The 12,711-nt window shown below is 42.0% G+C and overlaps 1 protein-coding gene across 2 annotated transcripts in view; it reads left to right on the top strand.

Moving 5' to 3' along the window:
- The window catches only part of SDR42E2 (short chain dehydrogenase/reductase family 42E, member 2), a 68,121-nt gene that overhangs the window by 19,382 nt on the left and 36,028 nt on the right, over nucleotides 1-12,711 (top strand). For both annotated transcript variants that reach the window (XM_073591045.1, XM_073591044.1), the window contains exon 2: nucleotides 8,749-9,108. In XM_073591045.1, coding sequence (XP_073447146.1) covers nucleotides 8,782-9,108 — 327 coding nt within the window. In that variant the 5' untranslated portion in view covers nucleotides 8,749-8,781. The remainder of the gene's footprint in view (nucleotides 1-8,748; nucleotides 9,109-12,711) is intronic.

The following is a 12,711-nucleotide window of genomic DNA, read 5'->3' as shown; positions in this document are numbered from 1 at the left end:
TTACTATGAGCCTCTGTGTCCCATGATGTACGATAAAGAAAATAGGATTTTTATAACAGCTTACCTGTAAAATCCTTTTCTTGGAGTACATCACGGGACACAGAGCTCCCGCCCCTCTTGTGGGACACTTATGGCTTTGCTACAAAAACTGAGGTATTCCCTGTAGGGGAGGGGTTATATAGGGAGGAAACTTCCTGTCTAATTGATTACACCAGTGTCCGGCACCTGAAGGTGAGATATAACCCACTTAGTAATTACTATGAGCCTCTGTGTCCCGTGATGTACTCCAAGAAAAGGATTTTACAGGTAAGCTGTTATAAAAATCCTATTTTTGTATTTAAAAAATGCACAAAAATGTAAAAAAACACCTTTTAATTTGTAAATGATTTTGCAACTATAGATTGCATAGAAAAATTTTACAGGACAAAATAGTTTGTCCTGGAAATAAATGATATATGTACAGTATAACTTTGTTATCTTCAAGCAGACTATTACAAGGACTTTTCCTCTTCTGGTTCCTCCTTACAGAATTGGGATATATTTTAAAAGTTTTTTGAAAAGTATTTTACTTCTTCTTTTTTTTTTTTTTTTTTTTTTTTTTTTTTTTAATCAGATTTTTTGCCTAGGGGAGAATTACATTGGGATGCCACACTGCCCCCTGGGATTGCCACATTAAATCCCAGGAGACAGTGTCTTATACAGGGGGGCATGCACAGATATGACAGTGCTCACTGCCAGAGACCTGTGGTATATCTGCACATGCATGGACGATTTCTGTGCGTGAGCACAGATGATGCAGGTCTCTGCAAGATCTGATACTAGAACCCATTGTCCTTGTGTGTATATTTAAAATATACAAAATCTGTTTTGAGGTTTGAGAAAGAAGGGTTGTCCTTAGAAACATGTTACTGCCCCTCTCTTTCCCACTAGCACGTGGAGGTCACCACAAGGCATTAAGCAGCGGCACTGGATGCTGTCCATTGGCAGTTTTTTGACAGCTATCAGAGCTGGTCCCTGTGATGCTGGCCAGGGGATCTGGAGTTGCTGTTTCCTGTATACAGCCTTGCTTTGTCTTCAATTGGTGATTCTTACCACCTATACTGATTAAAAGAATTTTAACTGTATGTGTGCAATTTTTTCTTTTAATAAATTATTATTGTTTGCTAATAAGGATCCTGCGCTCCTGTTTTCTTCTTTCTTTTTTGGCCATACTTCCCTTGTGCTCTCTTGTGACGCAGAATTAGCTGATAGCGAGCTATTGCCCACTGTCAGTTGATGTGGCAGAGCCGATTCTGGCTCTGGGAGAATCCCAGCAATATTGTTGACTAGATTTTAAAATTATTGCTGTACTTTATCAAACATTCCATATTCAAGGTTGCAAATACTTTGTTTAAGTCTTGAGATAACAATGCATATACTTTTATTAATTTCAAGTCATCTGGCAATTAGTTACCATCTAGATCTCTGAAGGCCCTTCCCAGTTTCCATCCTGCTAAATTACATTTAAGGAATCTGTGGCCATCTGTCTATTTGAATGTGTGTCTTCAGCAGTCATGGCTGATTGAAACTCGTTTTTAAATTTTATTTAAAAAAGTCAATATCAGGTATGTGAGCATTTAACTATTTTGCTTATTGTTATGCTAAGGCAAGAACTATATTTTGACATAGTGTTTCCTGTATATATGTAAAACCGAACAAATCATTTCTTTTTCTTCCTTTGGTCGGTAAAAATACATTGGAAAAGCATTTTGATATTTGATAAGTGAAAAGAAAATTCCTGTCGATCCTGACAGAAATCCTACGAGCTGATAATAACCTGTGCTCTCTGCTGACTCTTTTAGCATTGTTCTCAGCTATGTTATTGACCAGTGGAGAGGTTTTCTGTAGTCCTCCCCTATGATGGTGACAACACTGCTCCTTCACAGATACAGTACAGTAAGCGTTGTCATCCTAGAACAACAAGCATGTTACTGGCAGGATCACAGAGTGAAAATATAGGGGAGCAAGGCCGAAAAAAGAGAACAAATGCAGCCGGTACATCTAAAAACTGGTAAGCTGCAATATATTACATGTTTGTTCTTGGGTTTAGATATAATTAAAGCTGTTCCATACATAGCTAGCTCCACAGATAATATTTGTCATTTTTATCTAGACTATAGGAACCTTTTGCTTCACCCATTTATTTAGATGCTTAGATTTGGTTTTACAGCTTGCTGAAAAGTTTACAGGCAGATTACCAAGTGCCTAAAAGGAGGTCTTTCTCTGCTATGCCCAGTATTCGTAGTGAAGGCTCAGGGACTTCCAGGAAAAAACACATTTTAAAACCTGTTTATGGGCGAGTGAGCATAAAATTATTTTATATTGTTTGTGCATATTGGTCTTTTTTTCGTTTCTTTTACGGCTTGTTTAATATTTACCAATTTTTTTTTTTTCTCTATAACACAGAAAAGTGCTTTGGTAAAATTAAATACATTTAAATGGTCTACAGTTACTATTCTGGAACATTCCTCCATTGCATATAGACAGATCAGCTCGTATTACTGTCCTTCCAAAATACTGTACTGAACTAATGTACTATAGCTTATTTTAATGTACTGTAGGTTATTGTTATTAGTCAAATATCTTTTTATTCAAAGAATTTTCAAGGAACATGAATAGAATACTTTCCAGCAACAGCAATAAGATGAATATGTACCACACAAATAACAGTAAACAGAACATCTTTGCTGGTATGTAAAGAGCCTTTCAGAGATAAGTAAGATTGTAACAAACATTTAAACATTAGAGGGAAAGGAAAAGGGGCAAAAGAAAAACATTGGATAAAGCAATTTTAAAAGATCTGGAAACACTAGTAGATACAAAGGGTTTGAGAGAGTAAATAGTTTACTACGAAACTAGGGTACGGAAGGTAGGTGAAGGACTGCCAACAAATCCATGTTGTGCAAACTTTTTCAGGATCAGAGCTGTCTTTAGCCACCAGAGTCTTCAATGCCCTGATGTTGTTGAGAATCTGGGTCCATTCCAAAAGATTAGGAGAAGTAGTTTTCCAATGGTGGGAAATGGCAACCTGGGCTGCTAGTAAACAGTGTCTCGGGATACCTTTTTTGGCTTTTGTGACTGAGTCAGGAATCACCAACAAGAGAGTGACTGCAGGAGAAGCCTGGCATCAGAGATGCTATTTTTAACGGTTTCTCACACATTTATTGACTTTAGACTTTTAACAGAAAAATTCCAGTTAGTTTGCCATTAAAACAGAAATGTGCATCATCATTTTGTATGTAGCACAAGACTCTCCCCTCATCCATTGAAAATGTTTTCTGGATTTGTAGTGCTCTACCAGTTTTCATCCTCAGCTTCTAAACATTTTCCACGATTCTTCTCAAATTTCAATGAAACTTCCAGATTTCTAGTTCACAGGCCACTTTTTCTGACATCCTTATTAAAGTGGTAATCAGTGGAGAACGTGAAGAGGCATTTCCATATTTTCCTTACATCCTAGGCAACATGATGCCTCACACTGTTACAGGTGATGCATTGGTCTGAGTAGGGCAGGGAAAACTTTGAGTACTGGTTGGTGTGGCCATATGTATCCCTTGAGCCACCGGTTGTCTACCAAGGACTTAAGAGCTGTTGTGAGTAATGCTTTGCTTTGTCTGTCATGTGCACAATCTAGATTACTCAACAATTTTAAATTATTTAAGAATTTGTGACATTCTTGCCATAATATTGACATGCTGGAAAACCAAAATTATAATGGAAAGCGTTGTTTTAGGCAGTACAGTTAGTCATATGTATGTAATCCAACCATTGTCAGACTTGTCCATATACCAATGGCTCCATAAACATACAGTACTGTGCAAAAGTTTGGGGCAGGTGTGAAAAAATGCTGTAAATCAAGAATGCTTTCAGAATAATTAGTGTTAATAGTTTATTTGTAACAAAATGGAAAGTACACGAACAGAAGGGGAAATATCAAATCAATATTTGGTGTGACCACCCTTTTGCTTTCAGAATAGAATCAATCAATTCCTTTAGGTACACTTGCACATTGTTTTTGAAGGAACTCGGCAGGTAGGTTGTTCCAAACTTCATAGAGAATTAACCACAGATCTCTTGTGCATGTAGGCTGCCTCAAGTCCTTTTTACTATTTATGTAATCCCAGACAGACTCAATGATGTTGAGATCAGGGCTCTGTGGGGGCCAAACCATGACTTCCAGGACTCCTTGGTCTTATTTACACTGAAGATAGTTTTTAATGACATAAGCTGTGTGTTTGGGGTTGTTGTCTCGCTGCAGAAAAAAAATCAGGACCAATCACATGCCTCACCGGATGGTATGGCACGATAAATAAGTATCTGTCTGTTTTTCTCAGCATTGAGGAAACCATTGATCTGGACATCTTCCAATGTTGAAGGGAAGTAAGCATGATGTGTCCTTCAGTCCTTCATCTGCTGCATTAAGTTTCCTTGGCTGACCACTGTTTCTATGGTCCTCAACGTTGCCTGATCAATGGTGTCCTCAATGCTGAGAAATACAGGCAGATACTTATCCATCATGCTATACCAACAGGAAGGCGTGTGATTGGCCCTAAATTTATTCTGCAGCAGTAAATCGACCACAAACATACAGCCAATCTCATTAAGAATTATCTTCAATGTAAAGATAAACAAGGAATCCTGGAAGTGATATTTGGCCCCCACGGAGCCCTGATCTCAACATAATCAGGTCTGTCTGAGATTACACAAAGAGACAGAAGTATTTGAAGCGTCCTACATCCACAGAAGATTAGTGGTTAGTTCACCAAGATGTCTGGAACAACCTACCTGAGTTCTTTCAAAAACTGTGTGCAAGTGCACCTAGAAGAATTGATGCTGGTTTAAAGCCAAAGGGTGGTCACACCAAATATTGATGTAAATAGGTTTTCTCTGCTGTTCTTTTACATTTTGTTAATTCATAAAAATAAATGATTACTTCTATTTCCCAAAGCATACCTAATTTACAACATTGTTTCACACTTGACTAAAACTTTGCACAGTAGTACACATAGTAAAAACTTACTGTATTGTTTAATACTGAACATAATGGGGAAATTATGTAAAGCTACGAACAATAAACTATCAACAAAATGTATGTATGTTTGTATACAATGATGAGCTCTGAGAATGTCTTTGGTAATATGTATGTGTGTGTGTGTGTGTGTGTGTGTGTGTGTGTGTGTGTGTGTATGTATATGTAACTCAGGACAGAGGGGTTGATTTACTAAAACTGGGGAGTGCAAAATCTGATGCAGATGTCCATGGTAGCCAATCAGTTTCCAACTTCAGCTTGTTCAATTACGCTTTGCCAAAAAAAAAAAAAAAAAACGGAAGCTGATTGGTTTCTATGCAGAGCTGAGACAGATTTTGCACTCTCCAGTTTTAGGAAATCAGCCCCAGTGCATTATGAGCAGGAGCAGTGAATTGGTACTGACAAGACTAGAATAAGTTTGAGGATTCAGACAAGACTTGGGGTCAAACAGGTGAATGATCAGGATATCTAAAGACAGGCTGTACTTGGAAGCAGGCCAGACCAAAGGGTAAGTGGCGGATAAATAGTATGGAGACGTTTGTCAAATGACAGAGGCAAGATACAGCAACAGCAAAATAAATAAATCTGACAAAAAAGGAAGAACGACTGTATATAAATGTTAAACGAGGGCAGCCAGTGCAATAACTGACACGTGAATGATAATAACTGACAATGTAAATGCTAAATATTTACTATTAATATTTGAATATTTTCCTATATATCCTAAATATATCACATTTATATCAGCAAAAGTTTGCAGACACAGGACACCTCTTGCCACGCCCCCTAAAAGGAAATTGTACAAAAAAACAAGATTGGTTAAACCCAAAAGTTTTTTTTTTTTTTTTTTTCCACTACTATTCCTTTATATTGGCTTTTGGAATTTACAAATGCAGCAATTTAGAAATTAGATTAAAGGTTTAGTGCTGGAAAACCCATTTTTGATCGATAAAAAGTGCATTTTATATACATCTGAATAGATCAGACAAAATGAGGGACAGAGGGACATTGCTCCAAATCAGGGACAGTCCCTCAAAATCAGGGACAGTTGGGAGCTATGAATATATAATAAATATTAATCTCCTTTGTCCAGTAAAATGTGCATTAGGTCAATGTGTGTGGGCTCAGAGTGTCAGTTTCATTGATACCAAAGATGTTTTTTCACTATAATATAATAAATAAAATATATTGCAAATTGCAGGGGTATAGAGTTGGAGTGGCAATTGCCTGCACCTAAAGTACATTTTCTCTTGATTGTTTCGTTTTCGTCTGTTTAAATCTACCATTGACTTTATTTTATATCTCTTCAGTAAGTGCCAAAAAAAATCTGTCGATCCTGCCAAAAATCCAGCGATCTTTTACCCTCCTGTGTCCTCTGTGGTGGTATCTGAAGTAGTATTTTCGGCCCTGCTGAGTTCCCTTATATAGACCACAGAATGCCTCCACTTATGCTATGGAAATGAGGCAAGGAAAGGTGTTTTGTAGTCTTAACACACTTCCTGTCCTAGGGTAACAACACTACTGCTCCAGAGATACAGCACAGTGAGTGAGCGTTGTCACTCTGCAGGCAGGTGCAATCTGTTGTCTCCACTGCAGGTGGTGCTCAACTGCAGCAGCAATGCAGAGAGAGAGGAAGTCATGAAGAACATTGTTCCTTTTATGGTTTCCCGGGTCACTGGGACAGCAATCCAATTGGATGCTGGTCACCCATGTGACTCTGGTGGCCATCTTCGGTGTGGCAGAGTCTATTTAAGACTTTGGCCCCTGGGTTTGGCACACGTTCATGTGTGGGTAGAGTAGGGACAGGTCACCTGTCTGTCGGGGACAGCATTAGTGGCAGGGAAAGGTTACAAATGCGTAGGGAAAGCTTAGGGGTCTGCATTCTCCTTGGACACCTTCCTGTTTGGGCTTGGACCGGGCAGGCTGCATTCTGCCCCTCCAGTCGGTTCGCCTGAAGCCTGCTCTACTACGCATTGTTGGAATCCCTGAGTGTTCCTGGTTAGGCCTCCTCCCATCGGGTTGTTTGCCTTTACTTCAATACAAGTTCTACCATTTGCACTTAGACTGTGTGTGTGTTATTGCTGCCTCACCATGTTGCACCCATCCACAACCCTAGGACACAAAGTGTATTACTGGTATGGTCAACTAAAAATAAATTGGAAAACAATCTGAAAAAAAATGATTCCGCCACCACATCTACAGGCCAGTTAGCTACAATATATTACATTTTGTTCTTGGGTTTAGGTAAATATATTTTAATAGTGCCTGCAATTAGTTAGAGGGGGTTGAGGGATAGCAAGAGCCTGAAAATCAGTCTGAAGTTAATAAAAGGACATTTCACTTACTATTCACAGAAATGTCTAATATACTGGAAAACTGTATATGCCATAATAATATGCTTAACATTGCCCTCTAAGGTGGCCCACAGTTCCCTAATATCACAAATAAAGCTCTGATCTTTTATATTGCTTGCACAAACCAGCATGCATATGGGCTACTTATGTCCGTAAAACTCCCACTGTAACCAGAGTGTAGGTAATTGATAATGCTAACAGATTTTATGAAGATATACAGCTCTTAAAGTGTGTGTCAAGGCAAAAAATATATTCAGTATGTCTATTAAATATATGCACATTTCTTCATATCTTGTTTCTTTAGAAACACCACAAGTGCAGAAAAATTCCTGTTGAGCCTGCCAGAAATCCAGTGCACTTTACCTCTTTTTCATTCTACTCTGACTGACTGTCCTATGATGCTGCAAGACCCCTGACCCTCTGTCTGGACAGTGCTGATTGGCCCTGTGCTGATCACATGCACTCTCCCAAGAAAAAAAAAAAACTCTCTAGCAATACACAACAAACTGAGCATGTGCAGCTTGTCTACAGTAACTCTCTAATCTGGACATGTTTTAGAGACAATGCAAGAAGAGGAGGATCTGTGCATACAGGATCAAATGGCCTTTTTACACAATGCAGGGGATGAACCACTTAGGTTCCACTGATTTTACTGTTGTGGGTTTAGTAACACTTTAATAGGCACTTAGAGCTGGGAGAGATGATATTACCAGTGGGTACAGTTGGGTGCCTTGCTTTTCTTCCATATATAATATATTAAAGCTCCAAAATGTTTCCGACTGAAATAAATGTAATATATCCTAAAGTGGTTCTAAAGGCTGAAGATTTTTTACCTTCATGGATTCTATGTGCAGCAGTCCCCCCCAGGCCCCCTAACACTTACCTGAGCTGCTCAATCCAGCGATGTGCACAAGAGCATCAGCTCTTGGGGACTCTCCCTCCTCATTGGCTGATACAGCAGTGGGACCCATGGTCTCCCACTGCTGTCAATCACAACCAGACAGCCAATGAGGAGAGAGAGAGGACAGGGCCAAGCCACGGCTCCGTGTCTGAATGGACACACAGAGCAGCGGCTCGGAAGCTGGCCTGCTTGGGTGCCCCCATTTTAAGCTGTTTTTTCTGGGGGCACTCGACGGGAGGAGGGGCCAGAAGCACCAGCGTGGGACCTGAGAAGGAGAGGATCGGGGCTGCTCTGTGCAAAACCACTGCACAGAGCAAGTAAGTATAACATGTTTGTTATTTTAGGAAAAATAAATGATTTTGCCTTTTAATATCACTTAAATTATTTGTATATAGCTATTTTATTTATGGTTCTTTCATCCACAGATCTTGGGTGAACGGTATGTTATTTGTATCATCATGAGGGAAACGGGAACTGGGTGTGAACTGGAAGACCTGAGAAACAAAATTGAGAAGGAAGAAATCTGTACAGAATGTCTCAGGAATTCTCTACCATTCAGGACTGTCAGATCAAATGGCGTGGTAGCACACAAAGGCAGAGTACCTCCCTGTATACCGAGTGTACATCCCGGTACTTGGGAAATGACAAGGGTGCTGGTCACAGGAGGTGCAGGATACCTGGGACACAACCTTGGATGTGCCCTAATGAAGCAGGGATATTCTGTTATATTGTTTGATCTAAACAAACCAGACTGGAAAGTACAAAGCCGCACTACATTCATACAGGTAAAAGGAAAAAAAATGTGTCAGATATTTCTACAAAGCAAGGTATTCATGCAATTGAAAATGATAAACGTTGGGTAAGCCATTAAATACACACTGGAGAATGAAGAAGTAGCATACTAATAAGGTCATCCCTCTGCTCACTCTCATCTCTCAACCTGTTTGTATGTTCTCAGCTACATAAGCTGTATAAAAGCAATTACAATACAGGCAGTCCCCATTTTACAAACAAGGTGTTCTGTAGGTTTAGTCATAAAGGGGTTGTAAACCCTCGTGTGTGTGTGTGTGTGTGTGTGTTTGTGTGTGTGTGTGTGTGTGTGTGTGTTTTTTTTTTTTTTTTTTTTTTTTTTTTTTTTTATAACAAACATGTCATACTTACCTCCACTGTGCAGTTTGTGTTTCACAGTGTGGCTCCGATCCTCCTCTTCTGGGGTTTCCCAACGGCGCTTGCAGCTCCTCCTCACATCGGTAAACCCCCTAGGAGAAGCGCTCTCCCTGGGGGTTACCTTGCGGGCATGCTCCTGAGTCCAGCATTTGCGTCCATCGACACAAAATGCTGGACTCGGCCCCACCCCCGGCGCCCGCGTCATTGGATTTGATTGACAGCAACGGGAGCCAATGGCTGCACTGCTATCAATCTACCCAATCAAGAGACGAGAACCCTGAGCAGAGAGGTACAGCTCCGCCGAGGGAACGAATAGGCTCAGGTGAGTAAAGCGGGGGGGCTGGGGGGGGGGGGGGGGGGGCGGTCGCTGTCAGACGTTTTTTCACCTAAAAGCATAGGATGCATTAAGGTGAAAAAACACAAGGGTTTACAACCACTTTAAGTCGAATCTGTATGTAAGTTGGAACAGGTACATTTTTTTAAGTGTAACTCCAGCAAAAACAATTTTTTACGTTTTATGGATAGCTTATGGAAGGGTTAACATCCCTGTAATGTTTGTTTTGCTGTCTGTGCTCCTGTTCAGGAGATTTCACCTCACTTTATGTCCCTGTGACAATTGGATTTAGAAAATTTGGGTTGTTGAGGAGACGAGGATTGGCGATAAAGCTTCACTGGAAACACCTTTTTCTCAAGTCAAGACGTATGATGAGCCGAGAAAAATAAAGTTCAATAGCCAGTGCGGCTCTTCTGCTTGATTCCGAGCATGCGTTGATTTTTGTGCCTCGGACGTGTGTGCACACGATCAGAATTTCCGACAGCAAAGTTTTTTGTCGGAAAATTTGAGAACCTGCTCTCAAACATTTGTTGCCGAAAATTCCGACAGCAGATGTCCAATGTAGCATTCACACAGTCTGACTTTCCAACAACAAGCTCACATCGAACATTTCCTATCGGAAATTATGACCGTGTGTACACGGCATAAGAGTTATCATGGGAAAATGACCAGTTACACTTAGCGGTAACGGTGTTTCTGGGAAGTCTTCCAGGACGGCACCCTGAGAGATGACTGGTCCTCCTGACAGGAAACACAATCAAGATAGAGGTTAAAAACCCCGCCCCTCCCTGCACTCCTCAGTTTTTGATTGTGTTTCCCCACAGCGAAACAGTTTGTTTTTTTCTAATAGACCTAAGGCCGTGGGCTGGAAGTCTCCCCCTGGGCGCCAGACTGCAGGTTTTTGAGAAAGCCTCTGGGTCTGGTAGGGCTTGCCCTTCCCGGGGGGTTCTTTTCCCCTATTTCTCAGGGGGGCAGTGAAGAGCTCCCCGTGAAATCTGGAGGACCCTGGGTACTGTGAGTATCCAGAGCTCCAGGGACCATGTTCCTGCTCCCCCCTCTCCTTACCTGACTGTGTCAGGAGGTGATTTGGCCGTCGGATCTGTCTTCCCTCTGCGCTGTATGCAGGGGTGTGCTGGGTCTCCTGGCCGCCTAAGCGCTGGCGGTGGTGTGTGTATCGGCGCCATTTTGCGGTGGATCTCCCGGGAGGAAATTACGTCACGGCACTCCGGACGCTAGAGCGCTCTGGTCCTGCAGACCTCGGCAAGATGGCGGCGGCGTTCGGAACGCCATGAGGAGACAGCAGCCTGCACACGGACTACAGGTATCAGCCTTTAAAGAGGGGTAGTTCCGGGCAGCAGAGGCAGCATCGCTAGGCAGGGAGCAGGCATCCACTACTCGCTTGCTGGAATGGAGCAAGAGGAGTCTACAGCCGCTTTGGAGGCCACTGGGGGTGAGTATACCAGGCTGGAGGATATAAGGGAGGGGGTGGCCCCCTAGCCTTACCCTCACAAGGGATCTCTTGGTCTTATCACTGGCTAAACGGGCTTCTTGTTTTTGCAGACACAGAAACCCAGAGTGTTGCCAGTAGACTGAGACCCAAAAATCCTTCCCGATCCAAGAGGTGTGGGTACTGCAATGACAAGTTAGCAGCAGAACACACAAAGCCGTTTTGTTATAAGTGCATTCACAAGTTGTCGGAAGGAAACTTCAGAAGTTATGAGAGATTTTCTCTCAGTGCAATCTGAAATGCTGTCCACCCTTAAATCCTTTCAGGCTAGCCTCAATACTAGGCAGGATAGCAGAGAAGGCTCATCCTCCCAGGAAAGTGCTTCTACTATTATTAGACAGGTAAGCACTGCTCCGCAGAAACCGCCATCTTCTCAGGATGCGGAGGAAGTGGAAGACCCCTGTCGTAGTCTCCTTGAAGAAGGGGAAGACGCAGAGGATAGCCAGGAGGAAGAGGGACACTCCAGACCCGGCAGACATATCTTCTCTACAGATGATATGGAGGGCCTCCTAGGGTCTATTTATGCTTCGGAGGAGATCCAGGAGCCAGAGGCACAAATTTCTGTACAGGATAGGTTGTATCAGGGGTTGTCTAAAGCTCAGTCCAGAGTGTTGCCTATCCACCAGTCTCTGAAAGACATTGTTTTAAGAGAATGGAAAGAGCCAGAAAATAAACTTCAGAAGTTTAAGACCTGGAAACGCAGGTGTCCGTTTAAGGAAGAGGAGCAGGAGAAGTTTTTTTAAACTTCCCAAACTGGACGCATCTCTGGCTCCAGGTGTCTAAACAATCTGACCTGTCTTTTGAAGACGCAGGTAACATTCGGGACCAAATGGACCGCAGGTCCGAAACCCTTTTACGCAGAGCCTGGGAGGCCAATGTGGCGACATTAAGTCCAGCTTTAGCTTCAACATGTATAGCTAGAAATACGAATATGTGGCTTAATAAACTGACAGATCATGTGACAAGTACTTCCAAGTCCAAGGATCTTTTGGATTCCCTGGAGGTTATTGGTAAGGCAGTAGCCTTTCTTGCGGATGCCGCAGTGGAGTCCGTGCGGACTTCGGCAAAGATGGCAGCTCTTCTTAATTCAGCCAGAAGAGCCATATGGGTTAAGACCTGGGATGGGGACCACACCTCTAAAACTAAGTTATGCGGCCTTCCTTTTGAGGGGTGTCTCCTGTTTGGCGCAGGGTTGGACCAAACCCTCTCCAGATCTATGGAGAAAGGAAAGAAGTTTCCGGTAAAGCCTAAAAAGGTCAAAAGATTTTTTCGAGGCCCCCAGGTCAACAACCGGTTTAAGGATCGTAAGGAAGGAAAGAAATGGGGTGTTGGAAAAGCCAAACAGAAAGGAGCTCTCCTTTTCTCCGGCCCAAAGGTTGC

Source organism: Aquarana catesbeiana, linkage group LG06 (genome assembly GCF_042186555.1).
Source record: "Aquarana catesbeiana isolate 2022-GZ linkage group LG06, ASM4218655v1, whole genome shotgun sequence".
Lineage (NCBI taxonomy): Eukaryota > Metazoa > Chordata > Amphibia > Anura > Ranidae > Aquarana > Aquarana catesbeiana.
The sequence above is the reverse complement of the archived record's forward strand: the minus strand, read 5'-3'. Positions and strand labels throughout refer to the sequence as shown.